The sequence below is a fragment of the Acanthisitta chloris genome, unplaced genomic scaffold, assembly GCF_000695815.1.
Source record: "Acanthisitta chloris isolate BGI_N310 unplaced genomic scaffold, ASM69581v1 scaffold13534, whole genome shotgun sequence".
NCBI lineage: Eukaryota > Metazoa > Chordata > Aves > Passeriformes > Acanthisittidae > Acanthisitta > Acanthisitta chloris.
This window is the reverse complement of record NW_008671090.1, coordinates 30,051-46,115: the sequence shown is the minus strand read 5'-3', so window position 1 is coordinate 46,115 and position 16,065 is coordinate 30,051. Positions and strand designations below refer to the sequence as shown.

General features: G+C 38.0%; 1 protein-coding gene across 1 annotated transcript in view; it reads right to left on the bottom strand.

Moving 5' to 3' along the window:
* The window catches only part of ADAM22 (ADAM metallopeptidase domain 22), a gene marked incomplete at its 3' end in the record, with an annotated part of 31,278 nt that extends 16,333 nt beyond the window's left edge, over positions 1–14,945 (bottom strand). Inside the window, exons 1-7 of the mRNA XM_009073967.1 lie at positions 14,719–14,945; positions 11,192–11,255; positions 10,479–10,548; positions 4,998–5,068; positions 4,428–4,502; positions 1,658–1,729; positions 482–648 (exon numbers count right to left, since the gene is read on the bottom strand). Coding sequence (XP_009072215.1) covers positions 482–648; positions 1,658–1,729; positions 4,428–4,502; positions 4,998–5,068; positions 10,479–10,548; positions 11,192–11,255; positions 14,719–14,945 — 746 coding nt within the window. The remainder of the gene's footprint in view (positions 1–481; positions 649–1,657; positions 1,730–4,427; positions 4,503–4,997; positions 5,069–10,478; positions 10,549–11,191; positions 11,256–14,718) is intronic.
* Positions 14,946–16,065: the final 1,120 nt, after the last annotated feature.

Genomic DNA, 16,065 nt, shown 5'->3' with positions numbered 1-16,065 from the left:
AGTTTTGAAGACCTGAAACACTTCAGAAATCCTTCAGCACGCAGGTCACTCAACAAAGAAAAGCAGGCCATAGTGCACTTAAGCAGGAAAACTCATTGGTTTCAAAACCAATGTTCTGCTTTCAACTAGTACAAGGCTATCTGTACTCTGCTGCTGAAGAAGCCAACCTCTGAGGGGGAACCATGCATGACCCTTGAGGTAGCTGCACTTGTGGAGTAGGTAATTGCACAGACTAAGAAAGGATTACAGCGCATGCAGCTCAGGCTCAGTGCGTTAACACTAAAATGAGAGTCAAACCTCGAGGTGCACTGGCAGGCAGTTTGTGCATTAACTTTTCCCCATCTCCCCATCAGAAACATTATTTTCTGAATTATCGTGGATTACACACACAACAGAAAGGAGATGCATCAGCCACTTGTGAGGAGCAACCCCCAAGGAAAGAAAAAAACCCAGTAATAAAACATCACACGAGGTTACGTACGAAAAAAGGTGAACTGCGTCACTTTTCTCTCTGATAAAATCCCTCCTATATTTCATAAACTCACGTAGGGTCACCAAGGGGTTTTCAGATATGGTGAACTTGTTATCAGTAGCCCAGGTTTCCATGGCAACCAATACTATCCTGGTGTTAAGTTGTTCTTTATATATCTAGTACATAAACAGAATGAACAAATATATTATGTCAAATAGAACAAAGGGGAGCTTTACCCCTCTTTTCTGTAATAGCATTTTTACATAACTAAATATTTAACTTATTCTAGCATATTTTAGGATTTCCTAGGTGATTTTATCTCCCTTAAAACCAACCAACAAACATGAAAACAAAGTAAAATCTACATTTTAGGCCTAATTCTTCAATCAGCTTTTTCAGTCTGCAAAAAGATCACTTGCAGGTCCTACACAGGCAGAGGTGCATAGAAGGAAGATGAGATTTTTGAAAAATTACCACAGAAGCACTACAAATAGTTCAAAGATTTGTAATTAATGGGTCTTTTATAACATCCAGCTCATCCCAGTGGCATATGAGGGCTCTCTCATACTACGTAGTGATCTATAAAACCACATTTTTCACTGTTATACATGTCCACAGGAGTATTTAACATCATGTTGGCTGAATCACAAAAAAAGGGCCATCCTTTCAATGCTGGGGTTTAACACTCCACACCAAATACATTCAAGCATTTTCTTTTTCTAGCAGTATTTTTCTAGGGTAAGGTGCAAGAGTCAGAAGCTCATCCAATTCAGCATCACATATATAATCCACATAGTCCACACATATGCCACTATTCTAACTCATTTACTCAAATGCCCTTTATCTGAAGAAATTTTAGTGCCTTCTAATTTCAGTTTATCTTTCTGGTTTCAAGTCGCCAACACAGGGATCCTGGGTCAAAAATTATCATATCTAAGGTGCTCTTTAAAACTCAGACTCAAGGGACTGATCCAGCAGGATACTTAAATGCTTGAAGCCACAAAAACATCTCTGGTGCTTTACATTAAACAAAGGCTTTATAGGTGGCTGACTGTGGGTCTAGATGAAAATCTTCACATACATCATTACTGGTATACCATGAACTGACAGCTCCTGTATATTTCGGCAGAAGAATCATATGACTCATCTCACACATAAAGGAACATTTAGTTGAGTGATACTTACTAAATCTGCCATGTTCACAACTGATTTAGCATAGCTGTTAGTGTGGCCGACGGACAAGCGATGCTTTTTACACTGCAGAACAAACACAGACAAGTTACATACACAGATTTCAGAAAAATAAGCTTCCTTTCCAAAAAGAGCATGAAGTAAAAAGCAACTACATCACCAGCAGTGAAACCCCTGTACAAGGTCTGGTCTCCTGTCTTGAATGTAATTTAATGAGTGATAGTAGAAAATTGCTCAGAAATGCACATTACTGATATACAAAAGCTTTTGTGAGGATTCTCACAGCTGATATACAAAAGCTTTTGTGAGGATTTATTAATTCCTGTTTGGAAAGCACTCTAAGATCTTTACTGGAAACCGCTATAGGAACAGGAACATATTGTCACTCTCTTCATTATCCTTATTTTTGGCAATTTTGAAGTTAATCAGAAATGCCAATGCAGAAATTAGCAACAAAAACTCATACTTGAGATTCCTTTAGAGGGGATAACCCAGAAGTGCCTGCATCCATGTTTTAATCTATCAGACTTCCTTTTTTTTTTCAGTTCTCCCTCTTAAGCCATTTTGTGTTTTTCTTCATGTATAGTTACACACTCCTGTAATGCCACAAATCACTTCAGCAATCAGACTCCAATGGCACCTTTACTGATATTTGTAATGCACTGCTATAAGGATGAAACTGAAAACAGTTGTCCAGGTACTCCTATTTGCAGGGAAAAAACCACTCGTGAATGAGCACCTTGGGCACGAAAGTCACAAGTATCTCAGAAGAATTTAGGACAGAATGGACAAGATTTTCAGAAATGTTTAACCACCATGTGACACTTGATTTTGGAGTGTTGATGGTATTTTCTGAAACTCAGGATTTTTTAGTGGGCAAGAAGAATTGCCTGGTTACTATGGGGTGGGAAAGGTGTGCTTTCAAACAGGAATGGGGGGAAAAACTCACCAAAAATAAGGAAGTTACACTTCCTAAAAAAAAAAATGCCTAGAAGAACAGAAAAACTCACCAAAAATAAGGAAGTTACGCTTCCTAAAAAAAAAAATGCCCAGAAGAACAAGACTGTGAAGCTAAAAATGACTGAAAGGCTGAAAAGAAAAACCTAAAAAATAAATAGAAAATGAAGCACTGGAACAAAGGGAAATAAGTATATTGCTCAAGCCTCTATATACAACTAAAAACTCAAAATTTGGGATGCTTAGAGACACTGCAGGCCTACGGAAATGTTTTCAGTACAATAATTTATAAGCCCATCTGGTTTTAAAAACCTTATTCCCCAACTGGAAGCAACGGTTGGACAAGCAGCTGAGAAGGCAGACAGGGCAGTGCACACCTCACAGCAGTGAGCAGCCCAGCAGGGCTGGCAGGGTGCAGCCAGTTCCTTGAACCAGAGGAAGAAGCACAAGGTTATTTGTGCCCTCTAGGAATGCCTGAGGAGGGTGAACAGCAGTACCAGCTCCAACTCTGCCAAGTGTCAGCTTCACACTGACTGCACCCGGAGTGAGGCATAGACTGCATGCACAGAGGGTAATCTACATACACGTGTGCTAGCCTAGCCCATAGGGAAAGGGATGAGCCTAGAGCATACAATATTCCCTCTCCCAGGAGGAAATTATTTGGCTTCTTCAGCCATGGACATTCACTGGCATTTGTTTCAGAGAATAAACTCCTAAGTGGACAGACTCTTGCTGTGGCTGTAATTAACCAAAATTAGGAAACACAGCCCTTGGAGGAAATCTGACCAGACAGATAAGGTCCCAAGGGGAAAGTTTTTTGCTTCGTGTCTTTAGGATCAAACACAATAACAAAAATTTAGAGAGTTTGCATCCAGTATTATCAGTTCTAATCCAAGAATTTATTGCTATGCTCACCAAACTGAGCTGATGGAAGAGTACGCTGTCCAAGGACAGTGGCACATTCCTTCTACACTCTGATGTCTATTTTTGCCAATTCAGGTATTGCTTGAGAGAACTGCTGCACATCACAGAAAGAGTAGATTAAATGTATAGATATATTTTGATTTTAAAGCCATAAAGGACCATAAAATCATCTAATGTCACCAGTCAAATGGGCACCACCAGACTGAACTTTGTCCAGTTACTTCAAGATTGAGTCCTATTGTTTGTGTTTGACACTACCTTTGAAGACTGCAAGTGATGAAGAATTCACCATTTCCTTTGATATTCCCTTCATTAATTATTAATCATCTTCACCAACATAAATCTGTGCCTTTTCCCACTTGCATGAGTCTGTTTTTTCTTCAATGCACTAATCTTTATTATGTCTTTTCCCACAACATTAAAGAACCTATTTATGTTCTCCCAGGGAAAGTATTGAAGCTTAACAAAATAATTCTCTCTCTATTGATTTGGATGTAACAAAAAAATCTAGTCACTATCAGTGTTCCAATTGTCAACAGCTGCTGCACAATTGAAATAACTGCACTATCGATTGCTGAGTGGCTGTAACTAAGAGAGGTGTGCATGAAAGCCAGAAAGAAAATCATCAGCTTAAGTCACTTGGACATCTTACTTTATGACCCCTCTTTCTGATATTCAGGCCTTGTTGCATTCTTGGTGAAATTACCTTGCCAAGATTCAGAAACAACTTTATCAATGGTTAATGAGACCATAATCTCTTCTATTAAAGACATATTGAATTTATTCTGGCCATATATTGTTCTTTATTGTTATCCTTTATGTATAAATTAAGACAATTTGATGCAAATTATAATTGTGAGATACTGAAGTGTGTCAGTCTTACCATTAGATGATCATTTACAATCATTAACTCAATGTATTTTGTTTCCTCTTCAACTTTACGTGGAATCTGACGAACCTAGGGAGAGAATATAACTCTAAGAAAGAAGACAATACAGAGAGAGTGTAACTGGTAACAAACATCTGCACTTAGTGGCTCACCCACTTTAATAAATAGGGAATGAACTCTCAGTTTTGAATATTCATTTTGAACCAAAATAAAGTGAGATAAAGTAGCTACTTGCCACCATTGTAACATAAAAAATACATGTGTGTTTCATTAAAGGGAGTTCCTGATAAAACTCTACACTCAAAATTAAAGTATTTTAGCTACTTTTGGATTTGCAATTTAGCAGTATTTAAGAAATTAATAACTCTTCAGGTAGGAAATGTCTAAGAGAACACAACAATGTTTATCTCACATTAGATACCTCTTTTTACAGTAGCTGTATTGATACAGAGACCTCATGCCAAACCAACACAAGCAGCAGGACTCCATCTGGACAAATTAACTCAGGGCACATGAAACAAACTTGATGGCATATTACTTATAAACAAGCATATTGGCACATACCTGCCTTTTACTTCTTTTGTGTCTTGGCTTTACAACAAAATTCTGTGATGTAGTATTCACCTGCCAGAACTCTAAGCAGAAAACACAGACAAATACATTGAATATTTACGAGAATATAGCCCAACAATTAATGACCCTCATGCTGCATGGCAGTAGTATGGCATTCTTCATCACATCAGATGCTGCAACAACTCATTGTTTCAAGTTTCCAGCTAGAAAGGAGGCAATATTAGAGATGCTTCCCAGTAACAGGGCCCTTATTAAAAACTCTACTAGTGATAATCTGGGTCTGTGGAAACAGATGATCTGTAGGTGTCACGCTTCAGAAAGCACAGCAGATGTTCTATGCCAAAACTTCACCAACACTGGGCATGAAATTTTATTAGCAGTGGAATGAATCACATTTTCAGGAATTCAGCAGACATTCACAGAGCTCTTGCAATAGTTGCCTAAATTAATAAGAAGAGCACGGAAGGCAGAATTAATGCTTTAAGACGATTATATTCACAAAGCAAAATATGTCAGAGTTGGGAGAAACCTTATGAGATTTTGGCAATGCTCACTTATCAATACAACATTCCTCTCTGCTAATCCCACTGTCTTTAATTTCTTAAACCTCTAATCATAAGCACCAAGTAGTTTATTCTTTTGCCAAATCCCTTTCACCAAATCCATTACTAGCCACTCATGGAAAAGGACACATTATAAACTAAGCAGAAGACAATACTTGCTCTCACTCTTTGAAAAAATCCAAGCAGTATTTTTTCCATCTTCAATTTAAGATTCATAGTCCCTGCCACTCTTCTCTATACAATAGAAACCCCTTTCCTCATCTTGTATAAACATGTTTGCTATTCACATAGTCCCACCAAGATCTTTCTTTGAGACATGTAAAGTAAATATTTGCAGTAGCTTAGTTTGTAATATGTCTTTTTCCCTTTAAGGCTTTCCCTCTTTCATGCTTTCTGCAGCTTTGGACATCCTTTCAGTCTCCAGGATCTGAAAACTGCTTTCAGTATGCCAGAGTGATTTTACCAGTCCTCCAGAGAAGTAGATAGTGCTACAGGAGCTGTGTAAATTAAGGGACTTTCAGTTCACATACCTTTGTACACAACTTCTGGTTGTGTTACAAACCCCTGAACAGTTCAGTTTTACTTGTGAGACAGTAAAGTCTCTCACAGCTCCACCTCCCACTTACTGTACATTAACTGTGTAATTTCTGCATGAGGTTCAAAACTAGGATTAAAAACAATGCTGATAGGAATTTGACAGGGCTGCCATATCAGCAAAACCTTAAAACACAAAGCTGAATTGCCCATCTGACAAAACACTGGCAGGTCTGTATCCTAATCTTAACTAGGAGTGGCTAGTTACTGATAAAACAAACCAGCAAAGCAAAGCATGACTAACTGGTATTGTCTTGGCTAAATCCTGGGGACTATAGTGTCATTTTGGTATGTGAAGTTTACAGATACCTTTTTATGCAGCAACCTGAACAAACATAGGTCCTCTGCTTAAAAATGTTTTCATGGTTACACCAGAGAACTTGAGGACTTTGTTTACAAAAAAACCAAAAATAAATTAAATCACACCCATGGGTCCCCACTTACTGCTTAAAGACCTGCAGACTCTTGAACTGGCAAGGATGAGAAACTAAATCTTGAAAACATTTTTGCAATGTTGTTTTTTATTAGGGTTTACATATGATAATTTAGACTATGTTCTAGTGACACAGAGCTGGATCTCAACCTGTCATACTTGGTTTTATAACATGGGTAATGAAACTGGCAAAACCAGCACTTTTCAATCAATAAAATAACAATTTACAACATGTATATAGGGTTTCAGATAACTTTACAAGCAAATGTGATTTTTTTTACCCACCATCAGAAGCCACTCGTCTCTAGAGGGAAATAATGCAGTCATTAACATCAACACATTAACACACATTAACAATGCATTGTGATTCACAAGCTGGATGAATTCACACAGGGTGCATTTCCAGCCAAGAGCCCTCAGGAAAAAGAACATGACCAGCAAAATCACAGCAAATGCTGACAGTTGAGAAAGCCTAGCACATATTTTGATGGGAATATATTATCTTGAAAAAAAAACCCATATTTTGATGGGAATATATTATCTTGGAAAAAAAACCATAGTGAGTATTCACAGAATCATAGAATAGTTTTGGTTGGAAAAGATTGCTAGTATCATCAAGTCTAGCCATAAGCCAAGTCCCATTAAACCATGTCCGTAAGTGCCACACCTACTTGTTTTTCAAGTGACCTCAAAAGAAAAGGACATCTGTTATGCATTGTTTGAAAAACAACACCTTTGATAACACAGTGTCATCTAAGACCATACCAGGGAACTGCACGCCTCAACACAGCTTGTGAGAAAAAATACAGTCTACTAAATACAAAGTCAATTGCTCTAAGAAGTCCAAGTCATCCATCCAAGATTTCCTTATTTTAAGTCCTCATTACCCCTCAGACTATTGCAAACTACAGTACAATAAAATATTTTCTGCAATAGTTTGCTTATTTTTTTAATACCTAAGGAGCAAAAGAATGTAAAAAGTACATTGCAATCAAACTGTGATATAACAGTGTATGTTTTTACTATCACTGATACCCAATAACCCCTAGTACTTGATTTTTTTCCCCTTTCTAACATCAATATTGAAGCTGATGATACATCCAGTTCATTCCTAACACAGTGCTGAATGGAAATCTTAGCTTACACACACACTCTTTTAAAGATAAGAAAATCTTGGCTTCAAGGAAAATCTCCTTAGACTGGTCAAATTGACAAATTATGAGAGTAGTAAGGAATATAAAAAATACTGATGACATAACCTAGCATAGTGCTTGCTATCAATAATTCTGCTGTAGTACTTTAAAAAAAATCAATCACAACAATACTATTAGCAATGAATTGCAAATATTATTTAAAGAAAAAGGACAAGACAACAGTCAGCACTCTCCAAACTGGCAGGGAAGAGGCAGGGCCAAGCAGAGACATTGGCAGGGCTCTCATCCTCTGGAGCTGTGCCTATTCATGGAGGATGACTTAAAGACAGAGATAAATTGAATAATCACAGACAAGGAAAAATGGTGGGACTCCTAATGAGGATATAATCGAACACACCCACTGAAACTTCCACTACAAACCTCAGAAACACCTTTTCAAGCAATTTTACATCAACAAGTATGGGCATGTGGGACAGCAGACTGTGGGTTAAGGTTTATTTCTCCATATGTGGGATCCTGAATATAAAAGTGATAGAAGATTAGCACCCTGTACCTCTTATCCACAATACAAATGCTTGTATAATTAAGACCACTAGCACTCTGCAATTAAATCTCCTTTTAACCTTTTCTACCTCTTATCCACAATACAAATGCTTGTGTAATTAAGACCACTAGCACTCCGCAATTAAATCTCCTTTTTAACCTTTTCCACAATCTTGTGATTCTAATTCAATCTAATGGCAACATGTGCCATTATGTCACATACTGGGCTTTGTACAGCAAAGCCAGCAACTACTTATGTGTTATCCATAGTAAAATCGAAACTGTACAACATGTCTCAAATTTTGTAGAAAACAAACGAGCAAATCAAAACAAAACCATGAAGCCCTATTTTGACAGTTTTTTGAAATCAAGAAGCTTTGGTGGAGGTGAAACTGGGGGATATACTTGCAATGAATCCCTTTTCATAATTTAAAATAATTTTATTCCAAAATCTTGAAAACATAAACTTTCACTATTAGGAAATCTTTTAAAACAGGCCAATAGATACCTATTAATTACCAGCTCTAGCACTCTTCTGCTTTAACAACCTCAGCAAGAACATTTATTTTAAACTCAGCAGTGGTTGCATTGCTTCCAACCTCTCTAATGACATGGCCTCAAGAAAGTGTGATAAAAGACACACTTGATTATTTGGTCTTATGTTCAATAAATTGTTCTCATTACACTACTGTCTCTGCAGGCACAGGTAGTAACCATGGTACATGTCTAAGGTGCATATATATAGGAAACTTCATGATACAGATGCCAATATTCTCCCCTGCATGAGGTGTCATGTCTAAGGTGCATATATATAGGAAACTTCACGATACAGATGCCAATATTGTCCCCTGCATGAATCTTTTGTGCTGCCTCTCCATCCCAATACTTCCTCCATCTCGCCTGGGCAATCATCATCACGGGACATGAGGCACCAAGCTGGGACACTTTTGTTTAGACTCAGAAAGATTCATTCTTCAGAACTGAAATTAAGGCAACTTAAGGTGCATATATATAGGAAACTTCACGATACAGATGCCAATATTGTCCCCTGCATGAATCTTTTGTGCTGCCTCTCCATCCCAATACTTCCTCCATCTCGCCTGGGCAATCATCATCACGGGACATGAGGCACCAAGCTGGGACACTTTTGTTTAGACTCAGAAAGATTCATTCTTCAGAACTGAAATTAAGGCAACTCAACTGTAACAATTTCCCTTAGTTTCTTCCTCATTAGCTCTCTGAATGCTTAACAAGTAGCAAACCTGCACACACGGTGCTCCAGGGAAAGACCACTCTATGTGCAGTACTCAGCACTGTAAGATCTCAGATCCAGCCATAGGACAAATAGTTTGTAACAAGATGACTGGACATCTGTAACTCTCCTGAAGAAATTAGTCTAGAAGTGGTTTCTACCAAAATGTCATTGTCTATGAAGGACAGTTTTATTTATCTAGGATATATATTGTAGAGTAGGAAAACGCATCTGTAAAACTGGCAAATCTTTGACAGAATGGGGATATGTCATAAATACTGCAATTTTAGCTTCAATTAACAAGACAAATTCTCAGATGAAAACTCCTTTTTTTTAAAAGCCCCTTCTCCCTCCACACACAATATGAACTGTTCGTGGGCATCCATCACTACAAGCCCTTGAAACCACTTCTGCCTCCACATTCATTTGCACTGAAATGCACGGCCCACATTACAGCCAGTACTGTGAAAGATGCTGATCAGACTGGAGATGAGAGTCACTGAGCAGCAATGGCATTTGGCAAGTTCCTGTCTTCCAGACTTATGCTTACACCATGGTACTCACCCTGAATCTCAAAACAGGAAAAATACATGAAGAGTTATGAACCACTGGCAATATGCTGTTTATTTTCATCATCTTTAGGCTACCTCACTCCTTCACCCTCTACAACTACCAGCACAATGCAGTTCATAGACCACGTGACTTGTCAAGAGAAACATGCAACATGAAGGTTCAGCACTTCAAGTTCCTTACCACTACTTTCAGTGTTTCAAATTCTTTCTTTTCTTTTCAGTGCTTTTTTCTTTAATTGGGAAAAAGAAGATATAGCCAAAGAAACAATAGACCACCCAAATTTTATCTATCAAATACAATTAATGAATTTGGCTTTAGACTAAAACAACTCCTTAAGTCATGAATATTAAAAAATCATACCAGATGGCAGGTCGTCCGACGGAAACTCAAACAACTTGGATTTGTAGACAGAGTGGAAATGGAAGTCATTCTGAAATGGTAAATAATTGCGTGCATTAAACCTGGAAAAACTAATCCACCTCATGAGCATTAAGTAGACGATTCCAAAGATTATTTTATCCAGCACATACAGCAGTGAACATGCAAGTTGCAAGGCCAATGCACCATTACTCCACACTCTTCTCCTTTTCCCAGCTGTGATGTGATCACTAACACCACAGTTAATCATCTTTTATTTGAAATATCTGAGTACATCTAACACAATGGCTGAGTGCACTTAGAGCTAGGCTTAAGAGAGCTGCCCAGGGAGAGTCAATGAGAGTCACAGGAGCTGCTGAACTGGAGTCAAGGATGAACCAGGAGGAGAGTGATGTTATGAACCCAGAGTAGGAAGTGCCAGAGAAGGGGACAGGGCACATACAAGCTTCTGTTGCTGGCTCCAATGGACCCTCATCACCCTCTGGTGCTGCACTGCTCTAGTACACACATGTATACACACCACCACCTCATTTTTGGAGGTCTACTTTTGTCTGTGATGAATGGAGTCTCACATATGAGGTAAAGGAATTGGGAATGAGGGGAGGACCCTTTGGTCCCATGGCCTTATGCCTACCCTATTCCCATGAACATATATAGTCAACAAACACAGCAGGACTACTGTAAGTTCTACTTACATCTGAAGTGTAGTTTTCATCTGGCTCAATAAGGTAAGTATGATTTCCATCATAGAACATCCCACTGTCAAGAGCAGGAAATGCAAATACTGATTTAATACACAAATACTAGTGCAACGTGAAAGTAAGTTTTAGAAGTTCATATACTTTGAAAATTTAAATGTTTAGAAAAGGAAGCAGTCAAAAATGGTTTCAGGAACTGAATGCAATTCTGGATCAATCTTTTGTTTCTTCACTTCAGAAAGGACTATTTTCTTCTGTGGTGAAACAGACTCTTCTTTCTTCCACAAACATTCTCTACAACACACATAAACACTACAAAACGGGGTAATTTAGCCAACTGAAAATACAGTTCAAAGCCCCCACTCCCATGCCAGAGATATCTACCTGCAACCAATACATAAGGGACCTGTCTTTAGGAACATGCGTATTTGGAACATATGCACAGATTTTCCCCCAAATAAAAATATTATTGAATTGAATTATACTTAGGTTTTAACATTTTTTATTAACTCTTCCCTCAGCATTTCATTTGAAGAAAGTGTTGATATAGGTATAATTCTGTAAGAACATAAAACCAAAGCATATTTCTTATATTACTGTCATTCTGATCTTCAATCAAACCAGCATATTTTTTTTTATAGTTTTGCCTTCCTTGCAGTGGCACACATGCATGTTTGGGATTCGTGTCCCTTTCAAAGTCACACTACTAAGGTCATAAATACGAGCTGTAAATTTAAACTTGGCTCATAGCACAGAACAGCAGCACAAAAGCAAAATTATTTATTTATTTACATTCCTCTTTAAAAACCCAAAACCAAACACTAGAAATACAAAGAATAAACCCAGATACTTTTCTTTTTTTTCTTACACAGCACTTTTTTTAATCAGCAAAACTGACATTCACAGAAGTAGCTTGGGTTACCATGTAACATAAATCAAGCATGAGCATATCTACAATGTAAAGCAGTTTCACCTTTCATATTACCTGTGCCTGTTCTTTAGCAATAAATACTGTCTACACAGCTTAAGATAAATATTCTAGCACCTGCTGAAGGTTCTTTGCCTGGGATTAAGATGAGATCAGGGAAGATCCTGCAGCTCTTTATCAGGCAAAACTTCCTTCTCTCTAACTGCAATTTTAGTTAAGCACAGTCTGCAAGACAAAGCACTATCAGCAAACAGCTTCTCGTGGGACTGCTGCACCCAGCAGCACTGACCTCTGAGCAAGTCATTCAACAGTGACAAGAATAATAGTCACAGCTGACCTACAGATCTGACTTGCTCACTCAAGCAAAGTTCATGGCTCTTTTCCAACCGGTTTCAATAGCACAGTGTGCTGCGAATAAACCACACGCTTAGGGATGTGTTAGAGAGAAAGCAGCAACAAAACATGGACCATTTCAAAAACCTGCATGCTGATTATGTGTATTCTTCAAGCAATCAAATTTGTAGCCGTGAAAGTCTAATTTGCAGCAGTTTTTACATACACCACCAGCCGGCAGCAAAATCCCAACCTGCAGCCTGTGCAGCTCCAAACCCAGAGCTCCAAGTCGTGCCTGATTATAGCCTGTTTATATCCCAGCAACCACCGTGGTTTGCATGCAAAGTCTTTTTTGTGTTAACTCATAGGAAACCGTGGTTACTGCATATCCCACTGAACACAACAACAAAAAAAAAAAATTCCAAACAAAACATCTCGCTAGACGTTAAGGTTACAGAGATACATTTGTCATTAGCAAACTAATTGAGAAGACATCCATAATTCAAAGTATTCTGTCAGCCAGTCACTTGATTAATTTAACCAATAAAAGGAAGGACACAAACCAGACATTAGCACCAGAACTCCTAATTCATTATTAAAAAAACCCAACATTTTCTCACATGTATGAAAAATTCTGCTGTTACTGGCTGAGATCTACAGGTACTAATATGCAAGAGAAAAAACTGGCATGAACTTTGGGAATATGAAGTTTGTTGTTCAGTTAAAGGCATCTGTTCTGTTTTACGCACTTCCTAAAATTCATGACAGCAAAGCTCCTGCCCTGCAGACCTTCTTAGAAGATAACTCTCCCCAGTTTCCCTTATTCCAGTGAGACACTCCAAACTGTGGTTGAGCTAAGGATCTCTGACTGCTGATGTGAGTTTCTAGTAATTACTTACTTGTAATCGACTGTGTAGGAGCTAGTTGTAATGATGGAAATGCAGTGTCAGAGAATGTGAGCTTAACACAGCTCAGGAAAACATTACTTCCTCACACCGGATGTTGGAATTATGAGACTACTAGAGTAAGCTTCATATTGTATATTGTGTGGAGAATAACTCTGCTGAAACTCTATTGTATCAGAAAAAAAAGGAGGGGGAGATATGTCTCAAAAGAGAGCTGAATTATACAATGAAAAAAATTCATCATTCACCATGTAAACTGTTAGAAGGGACCAATTTGAATATCAGGGAGTTTAAGAATACAGAGCAGCTGAACAACCAGTCTTAAGAATAAACCCACAAAACAGAGGGCAGGGAAGGACATATGCAGGCTCTCCTTCCTTCCTGGTTTTTCTCCTAGGAGTTATTAGGGGCCAAGACCTAATGGATCACTGCTAATGGAAGCCATGCAGTGGCTCAGGATGCATTAGGATGCTACTATTTTTAGGCTCACTGTCCACACTGAAATCGGGCTCAAGTTTCTTGAGCTGCACAGTTGTAAATCAGACAAGTGCAAGTATGAGAAGTCTTCTGCATGCACTCTCCATGCTCCTAACAAAGAACATACAAATATAACAGAAAGACATTAGATAAATATATATATTTATATCACTGACACCAGAACTACAGAACAGTTGGAGATAGATGAGAGGTGCAGAAGATTTACATCAGCTAAGCTCTGCTTGTGTCGAAAAAGGCAAAGCTCAGGTAACCTCCACACAGGCTCACTTGATGCCATGACTTTTCAAGCCGATCTCAGTATCAAAAGTGCTGAGATCCTGTAATTCCCAGATTCAACAGACACTGAAGCTACTTGGTTGCTCTGAAAACCTGACTAGTGTTATTCAATACTGCCACCAGTAGACAGGTCCAAAAGCTGCACAATCGACACACAGCTTTCATGTAACCTTCAGATGGCAGATGCTTTAATTATATTATCAGTAAAATTATGTACTTCAAATCAAAAATATTGAACCATATTAGATCTTTTTTTCCAGATTTTCCTATATCAAAGTTATTACTCCATACACACAGCTTAAGGCCAGCAATTCTGTTTAAAAAAAACAGATACTACGAGATAAACTCTAAGCGAGGATTTTCTTTGTAAAGAGACTAGAAAAGAAAGATAATACACATCATTGTAGCAACAAAAAAGGAACACAATTTCCAAATGGTTCACTGGCAGTGTTTTGGTGACAAACTAGTATGAAAATAAAGAGCACTTATGCACATATAGACATATATTATTTTACTATAAACAGCTTTGTTTTGCTTAAAAGAGTAATAAGCAAAGGCCAGTAAAAACAAAATAGAAGACTTACTGTAATCCATGGCATGTTGACAAGGCAACAAATGATACAGGATTTTCTCGAATTTTTCCCTGATAATAGCAATGCTCTCCTCCCTGAAATTGGAAATTGAGACTGTAAATCCATGGGACATCCCACAGTATCACACTCCATCCTGTCAAACACTGCTTTTTCATAAACACATTGCCAAGCCACTGACATGGCACCAAGAATTGACTATCAATCACAAAGTTGTTCATCCCACCTCCTTTTAGCCATGGTTTGGTATTTAGACAACTACAACCTTCTTGACACACTACACCAAATGGATATTTCAGTGTGAAATCCATGACATCCTGAGACATATTTCAGAGACAAATTACTCCAGAAGTGCTCATTTTTCTTCACTGACTAGGAAAAGAGTTGGAAGTAGGGGGCTTAGACTCAACATCTGCTCTGCACATGTCTACATGAGACAAGATGAACTCTGCTGTCAGGGTAAGGCAATTTCCTTTTCCTGAGGACAAAGGTATGCTTACCAAATAATAATAATGCTTCATTAAAAGCAAAAGAGGAAATCAGAATTACTCACTAGTACTCCAAAACAAATGGAAACCCTAAGTATAACCAATCAGTAAAGGAATACAATAGAAATAAATATTTGCCTTTTCTGTCCTGCAAATAAAATACACACCTTTCAAAATTCATCAAATCAGACCCTACTCAAAAAATCTCCCCTACTTTCACTGATGGGAATGTAAGCCCTACTGCACATGCACCAAATGTATTCAGTATTGCACAATGTCAATATTTTCATGCAAAATTAGACAAACAATTCAAACAACCCTTAAATTCTCACTATCAGTTTAACCTGCAGAAGGGTAAGAAGCTGCAGAAGCACCTATAGTGCTTTGCCAATATCAGCTATGTTGTAATGCACTAAATCAGTTAAAGGACTATGAAGGAGATTTGCAGTGGTTTGGTTTTTTTAAATGGCATTTATTTGCAAATACTTGTTTCAGGAACTGTATGAATAATCTACCTAGCCTAATGTGCCCAGCCATGTGAATATTTATGTCCATGTACCGCAGGGAGGGAAAGGCATTACAGCTTTTTCAGAAGCCAGCAGTCATATGCATGATGCATAGCACAGTCATTTTAGACATCTGACATCAAATGCTCTCAGATTTTATTTTTCAAATATGAGAAAAAAATGGATCAAGATCAGGCAAAAGGCAAGCAAACACATAGAATATGTTGGTAGTTTTGTGTTTTGATCAAGAAATCCCATTCAGTTTTCTACAAGAGGTGGAAACTAATTTTGAAAGTAGCCACAAAGTATGCATGACTGGTTTGAGGTGCCCTCCTTGAGAGAGTATA